The sequence below is a fragment of the Scaptodrosophila lebanonensis genome, unplaced genomic scaffold (assembly GCF_003285725.1).
Source record: "Scaptodrosophila lebanonensis strain 11010-0011.00,11010-0021.00 unplaced genomic scaffold, SlebRS2 tig00000043-arrow-pilon, whole genome shotgun sequence".
In the NCBI taxonomy this organism is placed as follows: domain Eukaryota; kingdom Metazoa; phylum Arthropoda; class Insecta; order Diptera; family Drosophilidae; genus Scaptodrosophila; species Scaptodrosophila lebanonensis.
The window spans coordinates 6541930-6555164 of NW_022060545.1; the positions used below are offsets into that span (position 1 = coordinate 6541930).

General features: G+C 38.1%; 1 protein-coding gene across 6 annotated transcripts in view; it reads left to right on the plus strand.

Moving 5' to 3' along the window:
- LOC115622987 (protein alan shepard) overlaps positions 1 to 13235 on the plus strand; it is a 220218-nt gene that overhangs the window by 141424 nt on the left and 65559 nt on the right. The window contains exon 1 of one of the 6 annotated variants that reach the window (XM_030517148.1): positions 6301 to 6371. The exons of 3 other annotated variants lie outside the window; for them this stretch is intronic. In XM_030517148.1, the coding sequence (XP_030373008.1) occupies positions 6324 to 6371 (48 nt within the window). In that variant the 5' untranslated portion in view covers positions 6301 to 6323. Of the gene's footprint in view, positions 1 to 6300; positions 6372 to 13235 lie in introns of those variants that run through there. 2 more of the 6 variants (XM_030517144.1, XM_030517147.1) reach the window with 2 other exon arrangements.

Genomic DNA, 13235 nt, shown 5'->3' on the forward strand with positions numbered 1-13235 from the left:
GGTTATTCCATTTTAAAAACTTACCACTGATGGCATTTATTTATTGAGACCGTCCGAAATATTGAAAACCAGTAGGTGTTGAGCTGAAATATACTCGTAGTTGACCAGTTAAGTACAAGGCAATATATCGCAAAATATAATTATTTATAAGAAATATACATTTGTTGTTGCATTTTATACTGCAGTACTCAAATCGTATCGCGATTATCATAAAGCGTTTATAATAGGACCAGTTTGCTGGTTTAAATATATTTACAACGATCGCGAGACTATGTATACAAAATTTATTTTTATATTTTCCTACACTTTTACTTATTGCATTCATTTTCCATTTTATTCCATCTCTAATTATAATATCAATGTACATTAATTGGTCTAACAACTTCTCTGGCTACATTATGCTATGAATTGAGCTAACCTAATCGATAAAACTTCAATAAAGAGCCAGATTTATTATTATTTTTTATATCTTTTTTAATTCTTTAGCTCTTAAATTCTCTTTGAAAATATGTCTGTCAACATCGACAAAAAATATCCTCAAACGCTTCAATTAATAATTATAACATTGTCAATTGTTTTCATATTTTAACATTTTCATATTTTTATTAGGGACGAACTAAAAACACTTGTTTAAAAGCAAATTCCATTTAAGTATTAAAAAGTATGAACGGTAGTTTCTCACTCCAATCGTGTCCTCTAGGAATATCTAAGCATTAATACAAACATGACAATATTCGGTCAGTGGAAACTGTTTGTTTCTTTCAAAGGGTGTGCCATAGTCGAGTGGATTGTTAACAACAATACAATACTATTCCATCTTACTTTTTGTTCCTTTTGTATGATACAAATGTCTTTGGCCAACGACACGGCCTCCTCTCCCGGCCGCTGCCGTCGCCGCTGTGCCGACGCCCTTGCCCTCACTGATGTCAATATTGATTTTTGTGTGATTGTTATTTATTTTTCATCTTTACAGCTTCGACATGTTGTCCTGGCAAGGGCTGCTTGGCTGCTTGGCTGACTGGCTGGCTAGTTGGTTGGCTTGGTTGCTGCTTGCTTGCTTACTTACTGGTTTGTTTCTGCTCGATACATTTTTCAACAATTTCTCATTTTCCAAAAGATCTTTCTGTGTAATTTAAAGTTGTCGCTACACTCATCGACGACTGCTTGTCACGCTAACCGGCAGCTAACTTTTTTCTGTTCTGCCTGCCTGCTTTCCTGCCTGCCTTCCTGCCAGCCTGCCTTGCCATATGTTTGGCATTTGGCGGACGCAAAATTTGAAGCCATGTTGAGCCCACAAAATGCCGCCCACGCAGCCTGGTGTTGGTTAATGGACTTGCGACAGCTGTTTAAATGCGCTGGTAACGAAGGCTTCTCTGACAGTGGTTGTTGTTGGGTTTGTTGTTTCCTCGACTGAGCAAATCGTGTGTCAGTTCTATTTGTTGTTGCCATTTACTTCCGCAGTTAAAAATAGCAACCTTACTACATAGATGGTGGATAGAAGGGAATGGGGCTGGGGCTGGGGGATAGCAAGCAATTGCGTGGGCATTAAATTTGAAACGTGTGACTTTATTGTGCGATAAAAACGTTTGAATTTATTTGGCTTAGCTATAGAAAAAAATTATGCTTTGGCACAATTTTATTTGACATTACTTAGCCATTTAATGGTATTATCTGTAATATGTATGTGTGTGTGTACTAAGCCCGATATCGCTCGTATTTTCGGTGCTAATAATGAAACAAGGGGCGACGGAAATGAAAACGGGAAAAAAGTAGATATGACCATTCCAATCAGCTTGAACGTAAGAGATGTGTGTGCAAGATAGCATAATATTTAATTCCACATAATATCATGCATTAGGTTGTTAGGCTTAGAAAGAACAAAAATATACAGCATGCTGGTGAGTTTCATAAACCTTCTCAATTGAGACACTCTCCTGATGTATATTTTTGTAAAAAATACAACGCATCGGAATAATTGCAAATTAGACAAGAAAGGAATGCTAAAGTCGAGCAAGCTCAACTCTTAAATACCCTGTACCACCCCACAAAAAAAAAATTAAATTAATTTAATTAATTAATTAATTTAATTTAATTAGACGGACAGACAGGCGGACATGGCTATATCGACTCGGCTTGTCATGCTGATCAAGAATATATATACTTTGTGGGGTCTACCACGCCTCCTTCTGTGTGTTCCATGTACACTCGCACAAAACTAATATACCCTTGTACCCTTTGGGTACAGGGTATACAAAAGTTTTCAAATTTGGATATTCTTTATAATGTGTTAAGTTATTGCTTTTTCTATAGCAATGAAAACAAACAAAGGGTTTATAACTCCCGTAATTCTTGGAATTTTGAATTAAAATTTGGTAGATTATAAATCCGTATACCAAGTTTCATTATGATAGGGTAATTATAAAGAAAGTTATAGCCAGAGAACCAGGCCCAATGCACACATACATACATATGTACAAGTACACAAACCCGCGTAGACACGATTCTGATGTAAATGTATGTATACATGTATGGAATATTTTATATTTAATTTAATTAATTAATTTAATTTTTTTTTTTTGTGGGATGGTACAGGGTATTTAAGAGTTGAGCCTGCTCGACTTTAGCATTCCTTTCTTGTTTAGGCAGATTAGTTTGTTTCATAATCTATTCTTTCTATTTTGAAGATTTTGAAATTATAGCCTTTTCGCAACATAGTCAAATTTAGGGGTCTATTAAACATCGGAAGTGCATATTTTTGAAAAATATTGAATACATAAAAATAAAAAAATAAAAACATATGTTAGGTCAACAAGTTGATGTCGAATCTTGCCTATTCACATATGCGATCCAAACCAAAAAAGGAAGATATTATTTTCTACAGTACTTATAATTCTACAGTACTTATGAAAGGTTTCCTATAATGGTTTACTTAACCCTTTATTTCCAATAGTTTCAAATATCAAGTCAGTCCTAAAAGGCATTTTAAAACATGGCATTGTGTTTCTTGGAACTCCAAAAGCAAAACCGTCCTCATAGATTTAATAAATTAAATTTAAGTAGTTAAGTCTATTTTTATTTATTTTAAATGCCTTTTTAAATATGTTAATATAATAATTTCACTTTCTTCTCTTTTTAGGTAAGTTTCACGCGTCAGCTAAAAAAGCCAAGTGGTAAGCAAATACTTAACCATCCACGATTGCTTTGGAACCATCATTGTATAAAGCATTATTCCTTATATCAACAAACTCATATTTATTCATGCAACGTAATGTTGAATTATGCATTTTTCGAATGGTATAAATATTTCAGCCATACAATGGTTGTGCAATTACGAGCTGACCTTTTCGTGCTCTCGGTAAGAGGATTTGGTGGGCCACTTTGATGTGCACGCGACAGACTTTTTGCAAATTTTCCTGCCACTCGAATCGCCCACGCATTGCCTGCAATTTGAAATCTCAAAGCATACACCCACGAGGTCACGCAACCACAAACATAGTAGTCGGGAATGAATTTGGTGAAAAATTCAGTTATTTATATCAAAATCATTTTTGCGAAGGCTAACCATAATAAAATACCAGAAAATAAAAATTCCAAGAAATAGAAAGGGTTAAAATTCTGGCCAATTAAAGTAATTTTCAAAAGCACAGCAACGACCGCAAAAGCCAAACTTCAAATACTAAAGTAATAACAATAACAAAAAGAACAAAACAAGGCATTAGCACCAAGAGGGAAATACAAAATTTTGACCCCACATTCCCCATTTCCATCCATTTATGGGCAACAGGAAGAAGGGGTCGCTGAGCGGAATCTAATGCGAGGCAAAAGTTTGGTGAAAATCGAACAACAAAACTCATGAAATTACTTGAAAATAGTTTTGAATACTTTTCCGACGCAGCTTGTGAGAATGTGCAGAATCAACAGCAACAACAACAGCAACGACAACAATAACAGCAACACAGACAAACAACAAAAACAAAAAATGAAAATAATGAGCGGCAAACGATAAAAACTCGACGACGACGACGACAACGACATGAACAACAGCGGCATCGTCAGCGGCAACGGCAGCCCAAACATTTAGTATGGGCGTAATGGGCGTGGCAGACAATGGCCAAATAGAAATGCAAAATACAAGAAAATGCAAATGATGCTTGCGTAGATAAAACGGAGATTGAAAGGACGAATGGAATGGTGGTTAGAGGAGGGAATGGTGAAAAGTTGGGAAGTCGTAGTGGTGGTTTAGCTGGAGAGGGGCATAGGCATAGCCATAAGCATCGGACAAACTGTAAATGCGGCAAAGTTTAGGGTTAAACACAAAGACAGTTGCAGGCGCAAACAGAAGCAGACACGCACACACACACACACACACACACACAAACACACATAAATGCAGTAAAATAGAGAGAAGTTTACAATAAAAAGCAGCAGCAGCAGCAAGTTGAAACCACAAATGGCAGTGAAAAAGCGCAATGCCGAACGAAGCCATGCGCTCAGCTCCCACGCCAGCCCGCAGGCTCTGCCAACCAACCCCAACCCCCTCCCCATGCCCATACACATCCACATCCCCCACTTGCCACAGTCAGTTGCCCCATGCCCTGTGGCGCGGTTGCTTTTGTTGCGGCTGCGGCTTCTGCTGCTGCTGCTGATGTTAAGTGTATTGTTGCTGTTGTTGCAGCTACTTTAGTGTGGCAATGTTGCAAGCAGCTACAAAATGGCGACGAGTGGATGACGCGTGCTCCAACGATACTAGGTGTGTGTGGGTGTGGGTCTGTGTGCTACACTGGGTTGGGCCATGCAACAAAATGTGAGCGCGTTTTCGCGGAAATTTTCAAGTGCATACTCAAAGTAATTTGCGAGAATTTCCGCAATGATTAAGACATTTTGCGCAATTTGCAACATTACCAACACACAAACACGTCATAGCGAGAGGTGGGGAGGGGAGGGGAGGGTGGTGTCGACACCGAGCATACAGAGCAACCTAAATTGGCGCTAGTTAGACGAACACAACATTTTCAATACAGCGAACATAACATACGCTATAAAACAGCTTCATTCAGCGAGTCATATCTTAGAGGGAATATTTGAGATTTGTAAAATTCAACACCCTCAAAACGATAATCAGAGCTGGACATATTATTTAGATAAATATAATATTGAAGAATATTAATTTGTTCTCCACCAAGAACTTACGTTTCAGACTAACGAAGCACTCACTCGCAAATTAATCCGTAAAATATGAATAAGCAGCTGACTCCCTACAAAGCTATGCATTTAAATACAATAAACAAAAAGCTTCTTAGCGCTGGGCACAAAAACTTGCATGTAAATTTAATTAATCGCAAAGTTGCGGACCACTTAGCTACGCTGATTAATTTCATGTAATTTGACGTATAATGGAATTGTGTTTATTTTATCGCTTCCACATTATATCAGTTAATCGGTCATTCAACGATTAAAACATAAAAAATACAAGAATAATTAATTTACAAGTATGATTTTGTTTCTACATATAAATTGTAGTTGACATCTCAAATGTATGTACAATGCATTTCAGCTGCATATCTCTATAAATTAATTAATTGACATTTAAATTTAAAGAAACATTTCACACTCTACGATGATTATTATTACATTTTTTGCTGACAATCCTAGCCGTAAGCACAAACAAAATAAAGCCTGCCAAACGTAGACAGAAACTGGAAAATTGCTTAGAAAATGCTACAGTTAAGAAAATGCTACAACTTAAAGAAAATGTCAATGTTTTTGGATACAAAATTTGTTTAAATATAATATTTGTGACGCTACCTCCCTAAAATTCAATGCCTAGAAACAAATTAATTAAATAATCATCATATTTTAGCCATAATGTGTATTTAAATTCTCCATACCAGTTCCTCTGTATCTTACATTCTTAATGGAGTGGGCCAAATATTATTTTATTTCAATTTTGGTATAAGACCTTTTTTAAAATATAATATTTTTGACCTTAAAAAATAAACAAATTAATTAATTAATAATCATATTTTTGCGATAAAGTGTTTGGATATTTAAATTCTCTCAATGCAGTTGGCCAAATATAATAATATGTACATCCAACAATTATTTGAAATAAGAACAGTATATTTCAGTTATCGACATTTATCGATGCTCTTGGTATCGATAGTTCGTGCGTGCAACACCAAGCATGACAACTCAAATGACGAAAAAATGAAATTAAAGCCAGCGATGCCACAATTGTCACTAACGCAGAAAACAAAAAAGCACGCATTTCTTTAATTCGCATTTTTCTTGTGTATCTCGATTAAAATCTTTACGTTTATTGAATGCGAACATCGCAATTTATTCCGATTTTGTTAATTGCTAAATTGAAGGTACGTTTGTTAAATAATTTGCTCATAATTGAGAACTCAGAAAGGTTGTCAAAGGTTATTATTTCTCTCTCCCCCTCTCTCTTACACTATACTTATTTCAATTGATTATCACAGTTTAAAGAATATTCCAAGCGACCCATCGCTGTAGTGAAGAAAATTGGTAATTTGGCATTTATGAGTTTCCCCCAACAAGGCTATGTGTGTAGTAGTTGGGAAAGCTGTTGGCGTGTCAACCACAGATTAGCCGTCGGCCACCCACATCGGCTAGAGTTCCCCTGCTGTCTTGTTTGTTTGTTGTCGATTCAAGTCGGGTCGGATCGGATCGGGTAGGGTGCATCTGCCACACTGAAATTAATTGTCATCATAAAATTATGCAGAGTGTGGCACGCGACATTTCTTCGCCCAGCCACCACACTTCGGGGGCACCGACACCATCGGCATCGGCACTCTACGTGTATGCGTGCGATAATTTTAAATGGGCTCCAAACTGCAGCATAAAATTTGCAATGCGCACTCGAAAAAGTTGCAAAAAACTTTCTGGGTTTGTGGAGTGCGTAATAAATGTTTACGCAAATTGCGTTTTGTGTGTGCGGCGTGTCTATAAGTGGGTGTGAAGTGTGGCATAATGGCGGGTAATGGGGTGGGCATGGGGGAAAGTAGTTCTAGTAGTAATAATGATGTTGCTGGGTTTGTGAAAGGCCTGGGGTGAAGTGGACGGAATACCACTTAAGCTCCTTTGGGACAGTTAGTTAAACTATACAAAATAGTTTGTAGTTGGCGCTGAAACTTTTGCTCATGTACCCAGTCACACACCTTCAAGCACACGGACCAGAAGAGTGCAAACCCATTTTTGATTGGAGCGCAAATCCTAAGCCACGTAGTTATTGTTCAGATGACAATAACGAGGCATACACACACACACACAGGCACACACACACCTACATAGAAGTTATGTTCTGACGTGGGATGCTTTAAGTTTTCTCTGATGATATTTAAGTCCTCTTGGCATTTAAATTCACAACTTATTGAAATGATATTTCATTCAATATTATGGGGGATGCTGCCCGATCGGATTTTAATTATGCTCGCGGGAGTATTCCAAAATTCGATCAAAATTGTTGGGATGGAAAAATGCAAAATGCTTTGATTAGCTTAGGCAAAACATTTTTGAAAGCGCCCTTACAACAAAAAGCATGGAGTATGCAGTACGCTGCTGTCTCCTCTCTTGCCAATTGTTATTCTTTGGGAAAACATCTTTAACAATGGTAACAATCGCGACAATTTTTTGTACTTTAAAAGGAGTCATCTCCGAACTATCTATCTGTTCGTCTGGATGAACGCCTGCATTTCAGAAACGGCTGAGCGCACATTAACCAAACTTGGTATATAGACGCTGCTAGTCCCTACGCAACACGAGTTTATTTAATTTATTGGATTTTTTCTCCCCCTCCTCGCTACAATACAATTATCCAATTGATTCAAATTTCATCCAAATCAGTCGCTTCTCAGAAAAGTTGTCAGCGAAGCAATTTCACTCCAGTACTACACACTCCCACAAACTGCAGCAGGGTATTTCACTGTCGAGCTTGCTTGTTCTTGTTTAGCCCACGACTGATACTCAAATTAACTCTCAGCCTTAACTGTGGCTGGAAAAATTGTATGCCAGCAAAAACCGTGATAGAACGAGTTTAATTTTTTCTTTTTTTTCTCGACCACATTTAAATATTTGTTAGGCCAATCAAGGATTACTCAGTGAATCGGACTTTACATTCCGATTTCCCCCTTTGCTTTCTCCTTGCTTAGTTATGGCTCAGTTCCCAATTACCAATTACGAAGAACTTTTTAAATTCCGAAAGCTATTGACTCCATTCAGCTTAATAGTTATTTTAAAAGTATTCTAATGAAGCTTGTCGCGCATTTTCTCTCTTCCACCCACACCACCACCTTTTTTCCCGCCTCTTCTAGTGGCTTCATTAACTTGCAACTTCTAATAACTCACACGTTTGCTGGGCAGAGTGCTCATTAAAGTGCAGCGAAGTGAAACTTTTTCGACGTTCCTTCTTGTTTTTGGCACTACCAGGCACTTCACAAATAGTTGCGCCAATTTTTAATGCTATTTCTATTTTAATTGCGAGTATTTGGTGAGCTTAAAATAACGTGTGAAGCACCTCTATATGCGTCCGTTCCTTGGGCTCCAACTTCGTCGATGACGGAGTCGCCGTAGACGCGCCGCACCCATAATTAAACTGCCATTTGGCACGTACACGGACTTAATGATATTTACAACAAAGCTGCTGACACGTCGTCGTCCACGTTGTTGCTGCCGTTGTCGGCCCACGTTGACACTGCAGGAGGAGCCGCACTAGGAGGCAGCAGTGGAGGAGGAAGTGGATACAACTCCCCTCTGCAATTTTCCGCTGACTTACAAAGTGTCGCTGTCGACGTTGGCTTCTGTTGTCTTCCTCAACGGACAGCTGCTCCGCACATCCTGCTGACGCGCATTAGCAGTGTTGCCAAAGTAATTTTTTAAGCAGACAGTCAAAGGACATGCGAGAGAGCAGCACAAAAACGTAATGCCAAGTAAAAGGCGGCACCCAAAGCCGTGTAGTTTTCTTCTTATTTTTTTTTTCTTTACTTCGTTTTATGCTCAGAGCTTGCGCCTCAATGTTTTTGTGACACTGAAAGAAACATGCGACGAGTTTTCTCGCTTTAGAAATTTAGATGAACATGAAAAAGTCATGCTCTCTGATTTCATCTTCATTTCCAGATTCTATGAAATTCCAACACCGGCTTTTGAGATAAGTTCATTCTCTGATGCATTCCTTTTGCCAATTAATATATTTTGTTAAATGGTAGCAAGTCTAAATTTGTAGTGCATTTAAAAATTTATTTACTTAAGTAACCTTTGATATTGAATTTGTTACTAAACATGTTTTTCAAATATAAAAATTTTTCTTTTAATTAATTTTAATTAAGAACACATCAGCTATAATTCTTATAATAATATTTAAAACTGATCATAACCTATGTGCGAAAACTTACAATAGCTTGATTGATTATATATATTAAGTTAAATATCGCATTCATTAAATATTCTTTAAAAAAAAAACCCCTGCCATATATCAAAGTTTCTAGTATTTCTAGTTTTAAGGAAAACTTTTACAAAATTTCATAAAAACACACACATTTATTTGGAAAGAAATTTCTTAATAGCGTTTAGGGAATTCAGTTTTTCTAGAAATATCTCCGGACAACGAAATTCGAGTGATTTTGTTTGTCTAATTTTCCATTCCCAACTTGATTATGTGTAATAGACGTTGGAAATGCGTTCAATTCTGAAAAACCCTTGGGGATTTGTGAGTCAAAAAGTGAATAATATTTTATATTTGACAACATTTATCAAATTTAATCGAACTTATTTACAGAAACTGACTTAATACTTTATTAATTTTCATCACTTACTCAAATTTGTTGGCTAAATGTGTTTCCTTAGATCTAGAATCCACTGCCATCCGATAAAACACTCTTGTCAGTTAATAATTGAATAGAAATGTATAATTGGAAACATTTATCAAATTCAATTGAGCTCATTAATAGGAAGGAACAAGGCTTTTCAGCTTGACCCGATTCTCATAAATTACTTCAATTTTCGTGCTAGTACACTTTTTTTTGACTGCGAAATTTTTGCGCGTCGATTTCTTGTATTATTTTATCGAGCTGGGGTTCATCAAAAAAAAAGAAAGAAAGAAAGGAAGAACACACACGGCCATACACAAATTAAGAAATTCCTATAGGATAATTGCGCCTCGTGCGCTGCATACGATGCCGAAGAACTGAATACCGACGCCGGCAACTATTAGTGGAGGTACGGAGCACAGTTGCTTGGCTCGTCCTGTTCGTCCTGTTTTTAATTCAACGCAAATTATTTGCGCTCATAATATTCGAGTTTCGTGCCGGAAAACTTTGGCCTCACGTGTTTCGGCCAACTTTAAGTCCAAGCATCGGAGCGCGCGTCTGGAGTTGTCGGAATGTTAAAACTTTGGCTCACAACATACCGGTGTCGGGAAGGGGGGGAGGGGGATAGTGGAGTGCGAATGAGAGCGTAGGGGAGAGCAGGGCACGCGAAATAAAAATGAAGAAGAAGGTGCCAGCGGGACTTTTGTAAGTTTTTAACGTTGTTGTTGCGCCTGCTTCTTCTTCTTCTTCTGCTCCTTCTTTAGCTATTTTGTTCAGTTATGTATTTCTCTTGGCTCTGGGCTGGATGTGCAGGTGTAGAAACAGCCATGGGGCATGGTCTAAAGACTCATATGTGTGCGTGCTTGTGTGTGTGGCTGGCGCGTGCCTTGAGGGGCACAGGCACCTACATTAAGGTTCTGCCCATTGCCACTAATGCAGCTTTGGCGTATGGGAGCCGAGTCGCGCGCTTGGCAACACATGCGACCCAACATTGCCAACTTTTACTATGTACGTGTACATATGTGCGTGTGTCTGTGTGTGTGTGTGTAAGTTGGCGCTTTTGTTTTCTGCGGTTGCCGTCTGAACACGATTTCTGAATTAATGCATGAAATGCGAGTTGCTTGGCACTTTGTTGAGTTTTAGGCTCTCGTTCTGGTTCTTGGGTTTTCGTTTTTACTGCTGCGTTTTAGGCCAAATTGAAATTAAATGTTTTGCAGCAGCAGCAGCAGCAACGGAGGAGTTGCCTTAAATTATTTGCAGCCATAATGGATTAGAATTTGGTAAAGTAATCGCATTCTGTTGGGATTGCTGTAATGGCATAATATTCCCATTTCCCATAGAACTTTATGAAATGAATGTATGAGCAGAAATATGACTGTAGAAATCACACTAATCGCCAAACAAAGTTGTAATACTCCGCTCACAATTCCAGAGCCTGTTCATTCGTTCCATTGTCCAAGTACTGAAAAGATTAATGTTGGCCAATTAAACATCAAATTTTGATGAACGATCGAACGCATTATCGAGTATTCCGCCATATTATAAAGATTTGACTTGTATATAATATATATATATATATGTATATATGTACACGTATATCTGTCAACACAGCTCTGCCTATTATTCAGGCACAGCATATAAAACTGCCATCAGAAATGGTTTGCATCTTTATTTACGATGCAACAGAAAAAAGTTGTTGTTTCTTCAGATATATTCAAAGCAAATAGAAAATTTAGAAATTGTAACTCATTTTATTTATTTAATGTCATTCAATGAAATATTTGAGTTTCTTTTCACACTAGTTTTAGTTTGATTTTATTTGTAAATGTTAGTTAGATTCACATGTTGTTCTGTTTATACGTATTAATCTATTGCTTAATTAGTAACAAGGTAGTCCTCAACATCTACTTATTTTTTACCCAGGATCTATTCTGTCATCATTTGAAACAGCTCTACATTACTTCTTATAGATCTTTTACTTAACAAATGAATCCTAGAGGTAATAATTTCTGCGCCATGCCTCTGCTTTTAAGAAAGTGTTCATTTCATGTCAAGGAAATCATTTAAAAGGAAAATTGAGAAAGAAAGCAAAAATACTTGTATATACTATGTACTTATCTCTGCCACAGCCTGTACTGGCATTTTTCTTATACTACATACATTTTAAAATAACTAATTTTTTTTCTGCCATATACTAGAAATTTCTCAAAACGCAAATAAGGTTAACAATATCCGTCCTTATTGCTAGAGTTTGCTGAAAACCCTTCAGTATGAATATGTGTAATTTGCTTTTATTCCTGGTATACATCATCACAATTGCCCTAACTAGCATCGCATCCCACAGTCCCAGGGTAGCTCGTATTCATGGTATAATTTACAATTCCTTTCCTATTATATTGCATTGCAACTCCCAAGTGGAGCGGAGAAGCGAGTCGACTTTCCGCCTCGTTCGCTGCTCAGAGCTTGCAGCTCAGAAATTCAAAACGCACGCAATAGAGAGTCAAGCCAAGACATATTCAATTATGCCAGTTCCGAGTGCAGGGCACACTTCATCAAACGAGGTGTCAACAAAGTTAAACGAGAAATTGCAACAACAACAACAACAACGACAGCAATAGCAGCAACTGCAGAGCGCATTGTGAAGAAAACTATGAAATGGAGAGTGGAGGGAGAGAGCAGATGAGGGGCTGTGTGGGTGTAATGCCCACGATGCACGCAATGCAATGGCAAGTCTCTCCCCGGGAATTTCAGACAACTCCCACGCGTTTGCTGCCTTTGTCACACTTCCGTCGACATCATCCGATGAGGTTGTTGTTGCCGCTGTCGACGCTGGCAATGCAACAAAACATAATTCCAAAACAAATATGAATGTCAAACGTGACTGAAATGCGAAAAAAAAAAGTATGTGGAAAGAATGAAGCAAAAAGTATTCGCTCAACACAGCTCGTTTACATTTTTGTTGTTGCTTGTTTGTGTGAGTGTGTGTGTGTGTAAATAATCCGGTTTTAGTTTTCCATGCGATGCCGAATCTTGTCCAGCAACAATTGCACTGCACAATGCCCTGTGCTGAGCATTTTGAACATTATTGTTGGCATTGTTGAACAAAGCCCACAAATGTATGCAGTGAGGCGTTCTGGTCGTCAACTGATGTCGGAGCTATCGATAGATTCATTTGTGCTCGCACGCTCCAATGCCCTCCCCCCCTCCACCATCCACCATCCACTATCCACCGATCCAGCTTTAGTCTGACACCTCAGCAAAAATCTGCGCAAGTCAGTCAACTGTTCTTGCAGGCCAGAAGGCAGGTGGAGAGCTACATTCCCACCCAAAACCCAAACTGGGAGCTGAGGCTGAGGCTGAAACTGAAGCTCCATTAATATTCCATGACTTTTGTGTGAGATTATGGAG